The 11,678-nt window shown below is 53.6% G+C and overlaps 3 protein-coding genes across 3 annotated transcripts in view; all 3 read right to left on the minus strand.

The window, feature by feature from the left end:
* Positions 1-89: 89 nt before the first annotated feature.
* STEHIDRAFT_143202 (uncharacterized protein) lies at positions 90-3,065 on the minus strand (the record flags this gene model as incomplete). The annotated part of the gene is made up of 1 exon (XM_007311428.1): positions 90-3,065. One exon carries the CDS (start codon positions 3,063-3,065, stop codon positions 315-317), a length of 2,751 nt encoding a protein of 916 aa, XP_007311490.1. The 3' UTR covers positions 90-314.
* A 387-nt stretch (positions 3,066-3,452) lies between these two features.
* Positions 3,453-3,698, minus strand: STEHIDRAFT_35241 (uncharacterized protein; the record flags this gene model as incomplete). Its single annotated transcript, XM_007311408.1, has 1 exon — positions 3,453-3,698. A coding segment is annotated over one exon (246 nt), but the record flags the coding sequence as incomplete, so codon positions are not given.
* Positions 3,699-6,965: 3,267 nt separating this feature from the next.
* Positions 6,966-11,678, minus strand: part of STEHIDRAFT_116554 (uncharacterized protein) — a gene marked incomplete at both ends in the record, with an annotated part of 5,663 nt that continues 950 nt past the window's right edge. The window contains 3 exons of the mRNA XM_007311429.1: positions 6,966-7,040; positions 7,491-10,396; positions 10,420-11,203. Coding sequence (XP_007311491.1) covers positions 6,966-7,040; positions 7,491-10,396; positions 10,420-11,203 — 3,765 coding nt within the window. The remainder of the gene's footprint in view (positions 7,041-7,490; positions 10,397-10,419; positions 11,204-11,678) is intronic.

An 11,678-nucleotide genomic window follows, 5' to 3' on the forward strand; every position in this document is an offset into this window, starting at 1 on the left:
GTAAGAGGTCGGGGTGTTTATCTTGAGGTCCTTCGTAAGAGAACAGAACCCGTAAGCCTGCAGAGGCTACGGAAAGTGATTCACTAAGCGTAAAGGTGTACAAGATAAAGCTAACTACTCCGAACGCTCGATGGTCCAACACCAGCCCCCGCGCATCAGCCACAACTATACAGTATTACGTCAGACAAGATAGATGGATGCGCTTTCCAGCACACCCATCTTATCTTATCCCGGGAACGCCCGCCGGTACCGCTAAGGTATAAGGCTGTCGCCTTACATCCTCCCCCACTGGACCAGGCCCTGGTCCACCGAAATCAAGGCTGCATGTCCTCGTCGTTATCCGGGCGTGGAGTGGGCGACCGACGCTGAGTGGACGGCCCAGATGCCGAAGCAGACGAAGAGGAGGACTGAGCGCGACCGAGCCTGGTGAGTACTTGAGATAACAACTGCTCGTTGTACTGGATGGGCTGGCTATCGGTTGGCCAGGGCGACATATCATCTTCGCTCCGGCCAGCCATCAGGTTTCGACGGCGACGAGCCCAGGCTTCCAAGTCTGCGATCTCGCTGGATCCTCGAACAGCGCGACGAAGCTGACGGGCGACCGTCTCGCGATTGATGGAAGTGTTGGGGGGAAAATGAGGGCGACGGGTGCCTTCGTAGAGGAACTCGCTCATGCGGAATTCCTCCCAGGTGAGCTCCAACAAACCGGGGACTGACAAAATGCCGACAGCCTCCTGGGTGAAACGACCCAGCTCGGGGCGCCACATTTCTCGCCCAACTCGCCCGGGCGGGTATTCCTCGCGGTCAGGCCCAATATGGTGAATCATCAAATGCATTAGCATATGATGGCGCAACGGGCGACCGTTGGAATCCGTGCTGACGCCGAGGGGGAGGGGTTGACCCGATGCAATATAGAATTGCTCCCACTCGTCCGGGTTATCGTAGGTATTGGGCGCGGAGATTCCACGCCGGGGGCGGCGACGCTCCCGACGGTCTGCAAATTGGCCCATGAAGGGCATGTTCTGCCCGTATTCTTCGTTACCGGACGGGAGGTCCTCCCATGCTCCACTAGGTCCAAACGTCTCGTTGTAAAACGAGGGACCAACTGCATAGCCATCATAAGTTCGCCCCCGATAACCTCCACGTCCAGACGGCGGGGCATAACCACCACGAGCACCTCGTGGATTTTCGAAACGTTGGGGAGGCCCCCATCCGCCCATGCGAGGCTCCTCAGGCCGTCCGAGAGGTCTAGCGTTCTGGCCCCGATCGCTGAAGAAGCGGTTGGAGGGAAGTGTACGCTGTAGGGCGAGAGGATGGATGTCACCCCTGCCTCCCAGATACCGTGGTCGAGATGGCCCAGCCGGAGGTGGGGGTTGAGAAGGAGGCGGGAGTGGAGGTTGCGATGGGCCGGTCTGTGACGAAGACTCGTCGGCAGTACGAGCGCGCTTCTCAGGAGGTTGACGAGCGGAAGTAGGGGAGGAAGATGACGGTCGAACGGGCATAAAGCCCTCATCGCGAAGTCGAGGCCAATGTTCCACTATGAACCGGTTGGCGGACGCGGTATTGCTCATATCCAGGGTATCCTGGAACGTAAATAAGACACTGTTGAGACGCGCGCGGGCACTAGCATTCTGGAATCGTCTATAGGCGTCCATCATAATCCACGCCTCTAGCTCCGTCAACACTGCACAGATATCAAAGTTTGAGTCGGGCCCCAAAGTCCTCTCCATAGACTCGGGGCGCTTTCGCTTATCCCCCTTATTCTTCCTCAATCTCTTCTTCATCGACGACGAAGGGTCCCTTGTCGTGATATCGAGTGCACCAAAAGAGTTGGAGGAGGCTCTCGCCTGCTCCTTCTGACGACGAGCTGCATCGCGGAAACTCTTGGTGACTTGAGCGTTCTTGCGCTTTCGCGCAGCGTCGGAGGATGTGTCACTGATCGCATCCTCCTCGGCCGAATCGATATCGCGCTCCTGGGGGTTGCTCTGACGACGGTAATACTCTACGTCGTCCTTGAGCCGCTGCTGGTCATCCATGAGCCCAGCAATTTCGGACAGTCTGTCGTTAACCTCCGTATTGAGGGAGGAGTTACGCGCGATCTCATTCTCGAGCTCCTCACGGGTACCCCGTATCTGTCTGTGCGCCTCGTCGAGGTTGCGGCGGAATTCCCTAACCTTCCGCTCACTAACGTCGAGGTCCTCATGCAACTTCTTGTTGTTGTTCGTCATATCAGCCGCCCTCGTCGACCAACGGGACACGTCACGCGTCGCCTCCTCGCGTGCTTCGTGGAACTTATGCTCAGCGTCCGCAACGCGCGCGTTAGCGCGATCTCTCTCCTGTCGCCACTCAGAGGCCTGACGGGTGAGGGCATCACGGAGGGTTACCTCAAACTCAGCGCGCAACGCGGTTTCCCGCGCGGTAACGCGCTCGGTAGCGAGTCGCTCAGCATCGGGATGGAGCTCGGCGACGATGTGTCGATAGCGAGCGTTGAGCGCTGCGGCATAATCGTGGGGGTGAGGGCGGGACGCGTGGACGTCGCGGAGGTGATCGCGATGAACGTCGCAGTTATCGGGGCATACGCCAGGGCGGTGACAGATAGAAAGGGTGTCCGGGAGGAACTCCCAGACACCGAAGACGTTGTCGGACGCGCCGTCCGGCGAAGTAATTGGAATTATCTCGGAACCGTCAGGTTCCGAGACCGGATTGGCGGATAGAGAGCCGTTAGGCTCGGGGGCAGAGTTCTCCCTTGACATAGGAGGTGCTACGAGATTGGGGAGAGGGGCGTATCCTTCAGGATACGGAGCGGGTTGTGCTACAACCTGGGCGAGGTACTCACCTTCCCCATCTTGCTCCATAGGCTCCTCGTCCAATCCATCTCCTCCTTCGGCATCCGAAGTGGGGAGTGGAGGTAACTCCGGTGACGGAGAGCCCCCTAACGAAACGCAGGGAGACTGGGGGCGAACCGGAATCGCCGTCTCCGCGGTGTATTGAGTCTGCGCGTTAATCGCGGCTTGGTTTTGAGGTGGGTCCGACAATGGACCCGTTTTGTGTTGTTCGGCGACCATTTCTGGGCGCTGAACGGGGTTGGGGTGTTGGGTATTGCGCTAGTTTGGTGGGGTAGGTTGTGATGGTGGTGGAGGAAGACGAAGAGGCGGGGATTCAACGCGACGCGACGCGGTAACTGTCAAGTCAAATTGAAACCCCGCCGGCCTTTCGCGTGCCGCGGCGTGGTATTTCAGTGGCGCTATCGCTGATGTGGCACTCATTTTCATGTATGCCACACCCTCCCCCACTGAACGCGACCCCGCGTTCACCGCACCGCCCCCGGACTACGTTGATTCAGGTAAGAACGGCGTTTTCGGAAGCTGAGAAACCTCCGAAACGCCGTGCAGCTCCAGGTACGGAATCATTATGTCCTTATCAGTCACATCTTGTGGATTTACCCACAAAATGTTGCCGAGCGACCACTGTACGAGCAATCGTACATGGTCATCCTGCCAGGCGTGCCCAATCACACCTGTGATGTACCAATCGTCCTTGTCGGGCTGCCCGAAGTCGTACCAGCGCGATAACTCGCGTTTAGGGAACAACCGGTCGTTGTTTGCCTGATAAGGCCTCAACAACGACATATGGAACGTGTCGTGGATGCGGCGCCGCACCATGTCTGGTGGGAGCTCCAACCGACATGTTGATGTCTCGGGCCACACACGCAATACTTTGTACGGGCCCACAAATCGAGGCAGCAATTTCTTAGCCCGTCCCTTTGGGAGACTCAAATTCTTGGTGTTGAGATACACCAACGCGCCGGCCTTGTATTCTGGCGAGTCTCGCCGATGCTTGTTGGCTTGAAATGTTTGCTTCACACGCGATTCAATAATCGCGTCGTGAGCCTTTTCTAAACATGAATTCGCTCTTTCGGCGAACTCACGCACCCCTTTGTATTGCGTCGACTTCTCAGTCGTTAACAGCCATTTCGGCAGATATCCGTAAGTCAACTCGAATGGTGCATAGCCTGTGGTAGCGGAAACGCTAGAATTGAGTGCAAACTCGACCATAGGTATCCATGACTTCCAGTCCGTTTGGTCGGGCTGAACGACCTTCCGCAGGATGGCACTGATGGTCTGAATAGTGCGCTCGGATATGCCGTCCGTCTGTGGATGGAAAGACGTGGACATGAGCAGAGTAGTCCCTGCAAGCCGATGTACCTCTTTCCAAAAGGCGGCCGTGAACTTAGGGTCACGATCGGATACGATCGATTGGGGAAATCCGTGAAGGCGGACAATCTCAGCAAGGAATTTCTCCGCAAGCTCAGTTGTCTTAACCTTCGTCGTGATTGGAATCAGATGAACTAACACCGATTTCCGGTCAACAATTACCCAGAGATAATTACAGCCGTCGGACCATGGAAATGGACCGACGAAATCCATCGCGATGGACTCCCATGGCTGATTCGGTATTGGTAAAGAGTGGAGTAATCCATGAGGCTTCTGAGTATTCCGATTAGATGTCTGGCATGCCTCACAGGAACTACAAAACTGCTCAATCTCTTTACCGAGTTTCGGCCACCAATAATGGCGGCGAACGTACGATGCAGTGCGCTCTTCGCCCAAGTGACCAAGTACCTTATGGGCGCTATTAAGTGCGATTTCTCGCAAGGAACGCTCACCCAATTTTCCATTGGGGATGCACAACACCATTTCATTCTGGCGGTTACGCCCCAGTATAAGTCCTGTGGCATCATCATACTCAAACATAGAGTATTGTGACGGATTCAGAATGATATTCTTGAAGAATGGGTCACCCTGATACTGAGACTTTACAGCCTCCATCCAGTCCTCATTGGACCTCTCAATTTCAACGTTGAGGGGAGCGTGTCCCGCCAGTGTGTCCTCAAGCGTAAATGACCGCTCCTCGACTGTGGCCCGAAGATCTTCCGGGGAGTCTCCCGAGTCAGTACCTGGCTGCGCATATTCCTCCAAACGATGAGTTTCCTCGTCCCGTTCGACGGTTTCAGTCGGAAGTGCTTGGAGTATTTCTGTTGGCACCTTTATGGGCGATTTGGATACTCCAGGCTTCCGCCTATCCCGCTGAGAGCTGTGCCAGCTAGGTAGTGCAGGATCAAGACGCTGAGGAGCGCGCCGTTGTGATTTATCACGGAGAGTCATAGCGCGGATTTCTGCAATGCGATCCTCCATAAGGTCATCACCTTCGGGATCCAGTTTCCGATCCATATCAACGTACTCCGTCCCCGGAGGATCCTCCTGCATGGAGGCATAGTATCGCGAAAAGCAGTCAGCAACTTTGTTAAGTCGCCCCTTGACATACCGGATCTCCTTATCATATCGAGACAGAAAATCAGACCATCGCACCTGTCTAGGTGTCAAATTATCCTGTCTGTCAAAGAATTCCAACGCGCGGTGATCGGTCACAATCACAAAGTGTCTACCGAGCAATTTATCGGACCACTTATTCAGTGCCTCAATAATGGCTAATGTCTCCTGCTCATAGGTCCGATAATTTCTTTGAGCAGATGTGAATTTCTTCGACATAAATCCCGCAGGTCGGCATTCCTGCCAAGTAGGCCCCTGGCCATAAACAGCGCCAACTCCATATACTGACGCATCACAGACCACCCAAATGGGCTCTGGTAATGCCGGGTCAATCGGCTTCAGAATGGGGTATTTACAAGCCATGGCTTTGATTTTCTCAAAGCATGACTGATGTATGGGTCTCCATACAAATGTCCGGCCATTCCTAACCATTCCTGCAAGAACAGATGAATAGGCTGATAAATCGGGCATAAAGCTCGACAGATATTGTACAAGGCCCAGGAACCGCTGAACTTCATTATAGTTCTTTGGCACCGGCCAGTCTCGAACCTTGGACATTTTGTCTGCGTCCGCATGCAGACCTTTATCATCTATGATATGGCCAAGGCATTCCACCCTGTTTGAGTAGATATCGCACTTACTAGTGCTTAGGTATAATTCCTCCTTTCGAAGGCGATCAAAGACCAAACGCAAATGGCGCTGGTGATCCTCAACAGTGTTAGAGAAGACGAATATATCGTCCAAATAGACGTGCACAAAATCTCCGATGAATTCACGGAATACGTGAGTCATCAAACGCTGGAATGTGGCAGGGGCGTTACAGTCACCCTGCTGCATAACCAAACTCACAAAAGTTCCCATTGTGGTAGCGAATGCGGTTTTCCACACATCATCGTCCTCGATCCGTATTTGCTCATAAGCGTCGCTCATGTCGATCTTTGTACGATATTTGGCTTTCGCCACATCCATACGGATTTGGTCCTGATCCGGGAACGGAGTAAGGTCCTTGATTGTGTTATCGTTGCGCTTCCGGCAATCAACTACGGTGCGTAGTTTATTATTCTTCTTCGGAATGCATAATAATGGGGGAGCCTGGGGAACAGGTCGCTCCACCCACCAACCATTCTCGGAATATTTGGTGATCTTGTCCCGGAGTTCTCCTCTCAGAGCCTCAGGACATCGAGGCATATGGTACCTTTCGGTACGGTGTTCATCTATCAGGGGTATGCGATGATTTATCGCCCTCTTCTTCGGCAACCGTGGAGGAGCTGGACAGATAATGTCCATGGTCGACTCATACCACTCCTTCCGGAGCCGGTCGATCTCATCCTTTTCCGCAGCCCGTTGCCTTGCTTCAGGTGAGTTTTCACCCTCAAATGCCTCCTTAACCGCTCTTCGCAGAGTCTGTTTCTCAGTCTTAGTCAATACCGGTGACGGTTCTGGGGTGCTACTATGCAAAGACGGTACACTATCGCTGTTAAGTGATGCAAAATCATATATTGGCCGGCTACGACTATATTCATTGGTCCGTTTCACTCGAAATTTATCTGGTTCCTTAGGTTTGGAGGACGTGGAGTTATCCGCCCCCTCCCCCACTGGTGCAGGATCCGCGTGAGCGGCCCCTGCATCCTCAATTCAACCAGACGTCTCGAACCGGACAGTCTTTTGCGCACGCAAAGACGTCGGATTCTTATGCTTTGGGGCGATATTCTTCGGGAGCATATCCAAATCCGGTCCATCAGCCTTGCTACGGCGAGGCCGAGACATCCTTCGAGCAACCCGCTGCTCCTTAACACGCTTACGCACCAAACGTTCCCGTTCCAGTGTTAAACACGCGTATTCGACACCATTAACGGTGGCAATGAATCGATCAAAGTCCAGTATAACCTTGTTTCTGGTAAGGAACGGCGTACCAATGATAACATCATAATAATCGACGTTAGCAACATCAAAATAGATCGGGAGCGACTGATCTCCCAACCCGACGGTGGTATTCACACCGTGGTTAATGCGACCCTTACTTCCAACCGTTCCCAGTTGAAGGGTCATAGGATGTTTAAGTTCAATAGCTTCGACTTCCGAAGAAATAACAGCCTCCGGACTGATTGCATTAGTGGTACTGCCGGAGTCCAGCAGGGTATACAGCTGCTGACCCTTTACGGTCATCATGACAGCCATAACCCGGCACTCCTCCGCGCTGCGCTGAGGCTGCTCGCTGTCCTTAGGATTGCGGTTGATGTTTGCATCATACACCCAGGACGCAATAGCCTCTTCCTTGTTAGACAACTCACGCTCCGGAGCCATAGCAGCGAGGCGAACCAACGATCCCTCGTCATCCACTGATACAACTCGCAATTGCTGCGAACGAGGTACGTAGTCCGTAGTGTCCTCCTCGTCAGACGAACCAGAGTCTAGATGATCCAGACTGCTATCAACCACATAATCGCAAGAAACCTGGGCAGGGTGGTCATCCCCTTGCTCAGCGCCGCTGTTTGCCCTACCGACCTCAGATTCGGACTCATACAGCAACGCTTCTGCTTCACGGAGACGCTCACGCAATCGGTTACGATAGCGTGACTTTTTCTCGCGATTGCAGCGATTTTTCAGTCTTTGCTTCACCACTCCGTCCGCCTGTGAAGACGGTTCGGCTACTTCCCTCTCCGTGGAACCCACGGGAGCAGGGACAGTATCATAGAGCCCCGCTATAACAACGATCGCTCGTTGTACTCCTTCTGCGAGGATGACATCCATACCCTTGCTCGGGTCCAATGCATCGCGCATAATATTCAGATCGTGGATCGAAGCGGAAACCGCTTCGTCCCAGCCTAGACGGTAGATCTCCTCCCAAGTATTGGGGTGGTGGCTTCCAACAATAGGATTCTCGAACGCGGTTGCGAGGTCCTCGCATTCACTTAGTGACGGAACTGCGTCTATTGTGACATGTTCAGCAATCTCCTCATCTTCAGTGAGCGGTTGGACAGACATCGCTCGGAGTTGAGGATTATCAGACGATCCCTCGTCCCCTTCCTCCAAGTCCTCGATGTACATTGATCGCAATTTGGGATTAATGGATCCGCCCTGATCAACGGAGTCCTCAGGTCGGGAGGATGGGACATCCTCGGGGCTAGAGTCATACTGAATAGCTCCCCTCTGATCGGAATCATAGTCGGCCTCATATGCCGGGGTCAACCCAGCATCCGAATCATACTGAGGCCCGTCGTTTCCGACCCTGGAGTCCCCTGCTTCACTGCGGGCATCGTGCATTGCTGCAATGTACTCCGTTTCGATGCGGGCCGCATTGATACGGGCAGTATTGGTGTATTTCGTGCGGGTAGGGCACTCATTGGACCAATGCCCCTCTTTACCGCACAACCTGCATTGATTAGCCCCAAGCTTTGCAGCTGGGATAGCGCTAGGTTTTGCAGTTGAGGTGGAGCCTCCTGATCTGAATGGTTGAGACGGGGTTCGTCTGGCATCACGATTGAACGATCTATCACGTCGTCCCGTACGATCACGACTGCGGTCTCGATCTCTCGATGGACTACGAGAGTGATCTCGTTGCTCACGGTCTCTCAGTCGGGGCGATCTCTCGCGTTCCGCTACTCGTGGAGTTGAATTAGCCGGACGAGGAGTAGAGGCACCAGTGGTGGTCCTCTTGTTGGCGGCTTGTGCCAACTTAGCCTCCTCCTTCCGCTTGTTTTCCTTCAAACTCCGCTCAACATGCAGGGCCGATGCAACTAGAGTCTTCATGTCATTCTCTTCAGGGGACAGTCCATAGGGTACCATCATTTGACTGGTGACACGTCCGGGGATACCATTCCAAAACTTCTTTCGAAGGGAGTAGGCGTCCGGCATCTGTATCATTTTTCCAGCTAGGAAAATCATTTCATCATAGTAGGCAGCAATGCCCTCTTCCGGATTATACGCACAAGCCTGATATTTTTCCACAGCAGTCGTCGCCGAACTCCGGTGTACAAATCGGTCATACAGCCCACGAATCACATCGACCGTACGCATTGTAACGCCCATTTGAGCGGCGCCATCAACCTCACGGTTGAACCAGTCCAGAGCGCGGCCTTTCAAATTATTACCGATTATTTCTATTCGGTCTTCGTCGATTTCAGAATTCATTCCGCACAAATGTAATATGCGCATCATACGAAACAGTTGGATACAAAATTGCTCGAGGACGTCGAAATCGTCCTCGCCCGAATACTGTGTAATGTCAAACTTATAATTCTTCGCTACCGAGGAGTTGACTGTTGTCTTCAATTCGCGGCCAAGCTTTCGCTTGAACCGTTCAATCAGCCGTTCCCTATCATGATTGCTCTGACCGATCATGCCCACTTGCGGGGTGTTAGGGACCATGCTAGTACCATCTGCAAACTGCCCACTTGGCAATAGCGGACTCTGCATCCGGTGAATGGCCGAAGCAGATGATGGAACAAAATCAGACCTGGCTGCCTGAGGGACATTAGGAACCCGGGCACTGATGGATGGACCAACACTTGGTGGCGCTCTATCGTATCCGATAGGTTCGCCATCTCGGAAGCGAACATTCGTATAGGCTGGCATACCAGCACTGGGTGTCTCAAATTCGTACTGCATATGAGGAGGAGTCATCCTGCTGTTCTCATATGCGGACTCGTCAAACACCTCCTGCTCGGACACTGGAGGAGGAGGTCCATGCACCACCCGGTGACGGGCTCGACGAACATTATACACATCGGATGTCTCGTCTGGATCCCTCTCAGGGTCTGGGACATATCTCGGCACTGGACCCCTATTCGCCCCTTCGGGCGGGTTGGGATTCGGATCAGCACCTCCCTCATCAGACGAATCGTCGGATGGTGGTCCACCATCATCAGGAGCGGCCGCGGTGAATGCACGCGCCTGTGGTTGCGCATTGGTCTCCAGTCGGGTATCCGATTCCACGGCGGCTCTCGCTCGCACCTGAGGTGGAATGTATATCCCATCGCGGCCTACACCCTCACTGGTGTTGAGAGGACGCGGATCGCGAAGCTTCATAGCTTCGTCGATCTCTGATCTATTTGCGCAAGCCGATCCTGGAAGTCCGCGAAGTTTTCACCATCGCGCTGTCCCCAAGGTAATACCTCACGTTCACGAACCGGGGCATCCGCGCCTCCATGGCCGAGTGCCAGCCCACCAGTCAACACCCTGTTCACCGTCACCGGTGATTGAGGGCCCATGTCCTGAAATTGGACTCGCGCCTTCCCTTTATCCTTTGATATAGCGGGTGCCGCTATCTCTGATGGAGTGGAAGCCCTCTCAGATCCCAGAGGAACCATTTCCGGCGACGGAACTACTAGCTTTAGTCCATCACGGACCTTATGGCGAAGAGACTTACGGTCCTCATTTAATTCCAAGAACACATTCTTCAGCCCTTTCTGCTGCTTCCGTACGTGGTCGATATTATCGTCCACGGCCTGAATCTCCGCCCACACGGTCTCAAACCGTGTATCGAATTCATTCAAAATCTCGTCGACCAATGCGACTACGTTTGGTTTCAAACGTTGCTCGTCTTCGAGCGATAAATTTATTATATGACCTACCTTCGACGGGCCAGGAGCTTGCACTGACTCGTTAGAGTCGGTGATGTCAGCGGGCAACATAAGACTCTGCTCGACAGCCATGGAGTCAGGATCCGTTTCCAGATCCTGACGCGGCGCGGTATCGAGCAAGCCCGAGGGTTGCGGGTCGGTGGGATTATGGGATGAGTGTTGACGAGCATTGGAACTCGACTCACCCGCCACGTCATTCCCATTCCCCTCTGTTTCCCTTTCCGGCTCAACGTCAGGTCCTCGGTCGTGTGAAGCGTTGTCCGCGGGAGCAGCTCCCGCAGGCAGCTTCTTCTTTCGGCTATTCTTCTGGCTGGGGGCCATTGGTTTTATGTTAAAATTGAATCACGTACCGTTTGTTTGGATGTTCAAAAAATGTAAGAGGTCGGGGTGTTTATCTTGAGGTCCTTCGTAAGAGAACAGAACCCGTAAGCCTGCAGAGGCTACGGAAAGTGATTCACTAAGCGTAAAGGTGTACAAGATAAAGCTAACTACTCCGAACGCTCGATGGTCCAACACCAGCCCCCGCGCATCAGCCACAACTATACAGTATTACGTCAGACAAGATAGATGGATGCGCTTTCCAGCACACCCATCTTATCTTATCCCGGGAACGCCCGCCGGTACCGCTAAGGTATAAGGCTGTCGCCTTACACTCAGGCTCCCAGTTCGCGTAACAGTCCAGAAGTTCTTGTTTGGTACAAGGTGTCATCCAGGGGCCATCGTATGAAGTGCCCTCTTTGGAGGCATCGGAAGCAAATGCTACGAC

The sequence above is a fragment of the Stereum hirsutum genome, assembly GCF_000264905.1.
Source record: "Stereum hirsutum FP-91666 SS1 unplaced genomic scaffold STEHIscaffold_27, whole genome shotgun sequence".
NCBI classification, from domain to species: Eukaryota; Fungi; Basidiomycota; class Agaricomycetes; order Russulales; family Stereaceae; genus Stereum; species Stereum hirsutum.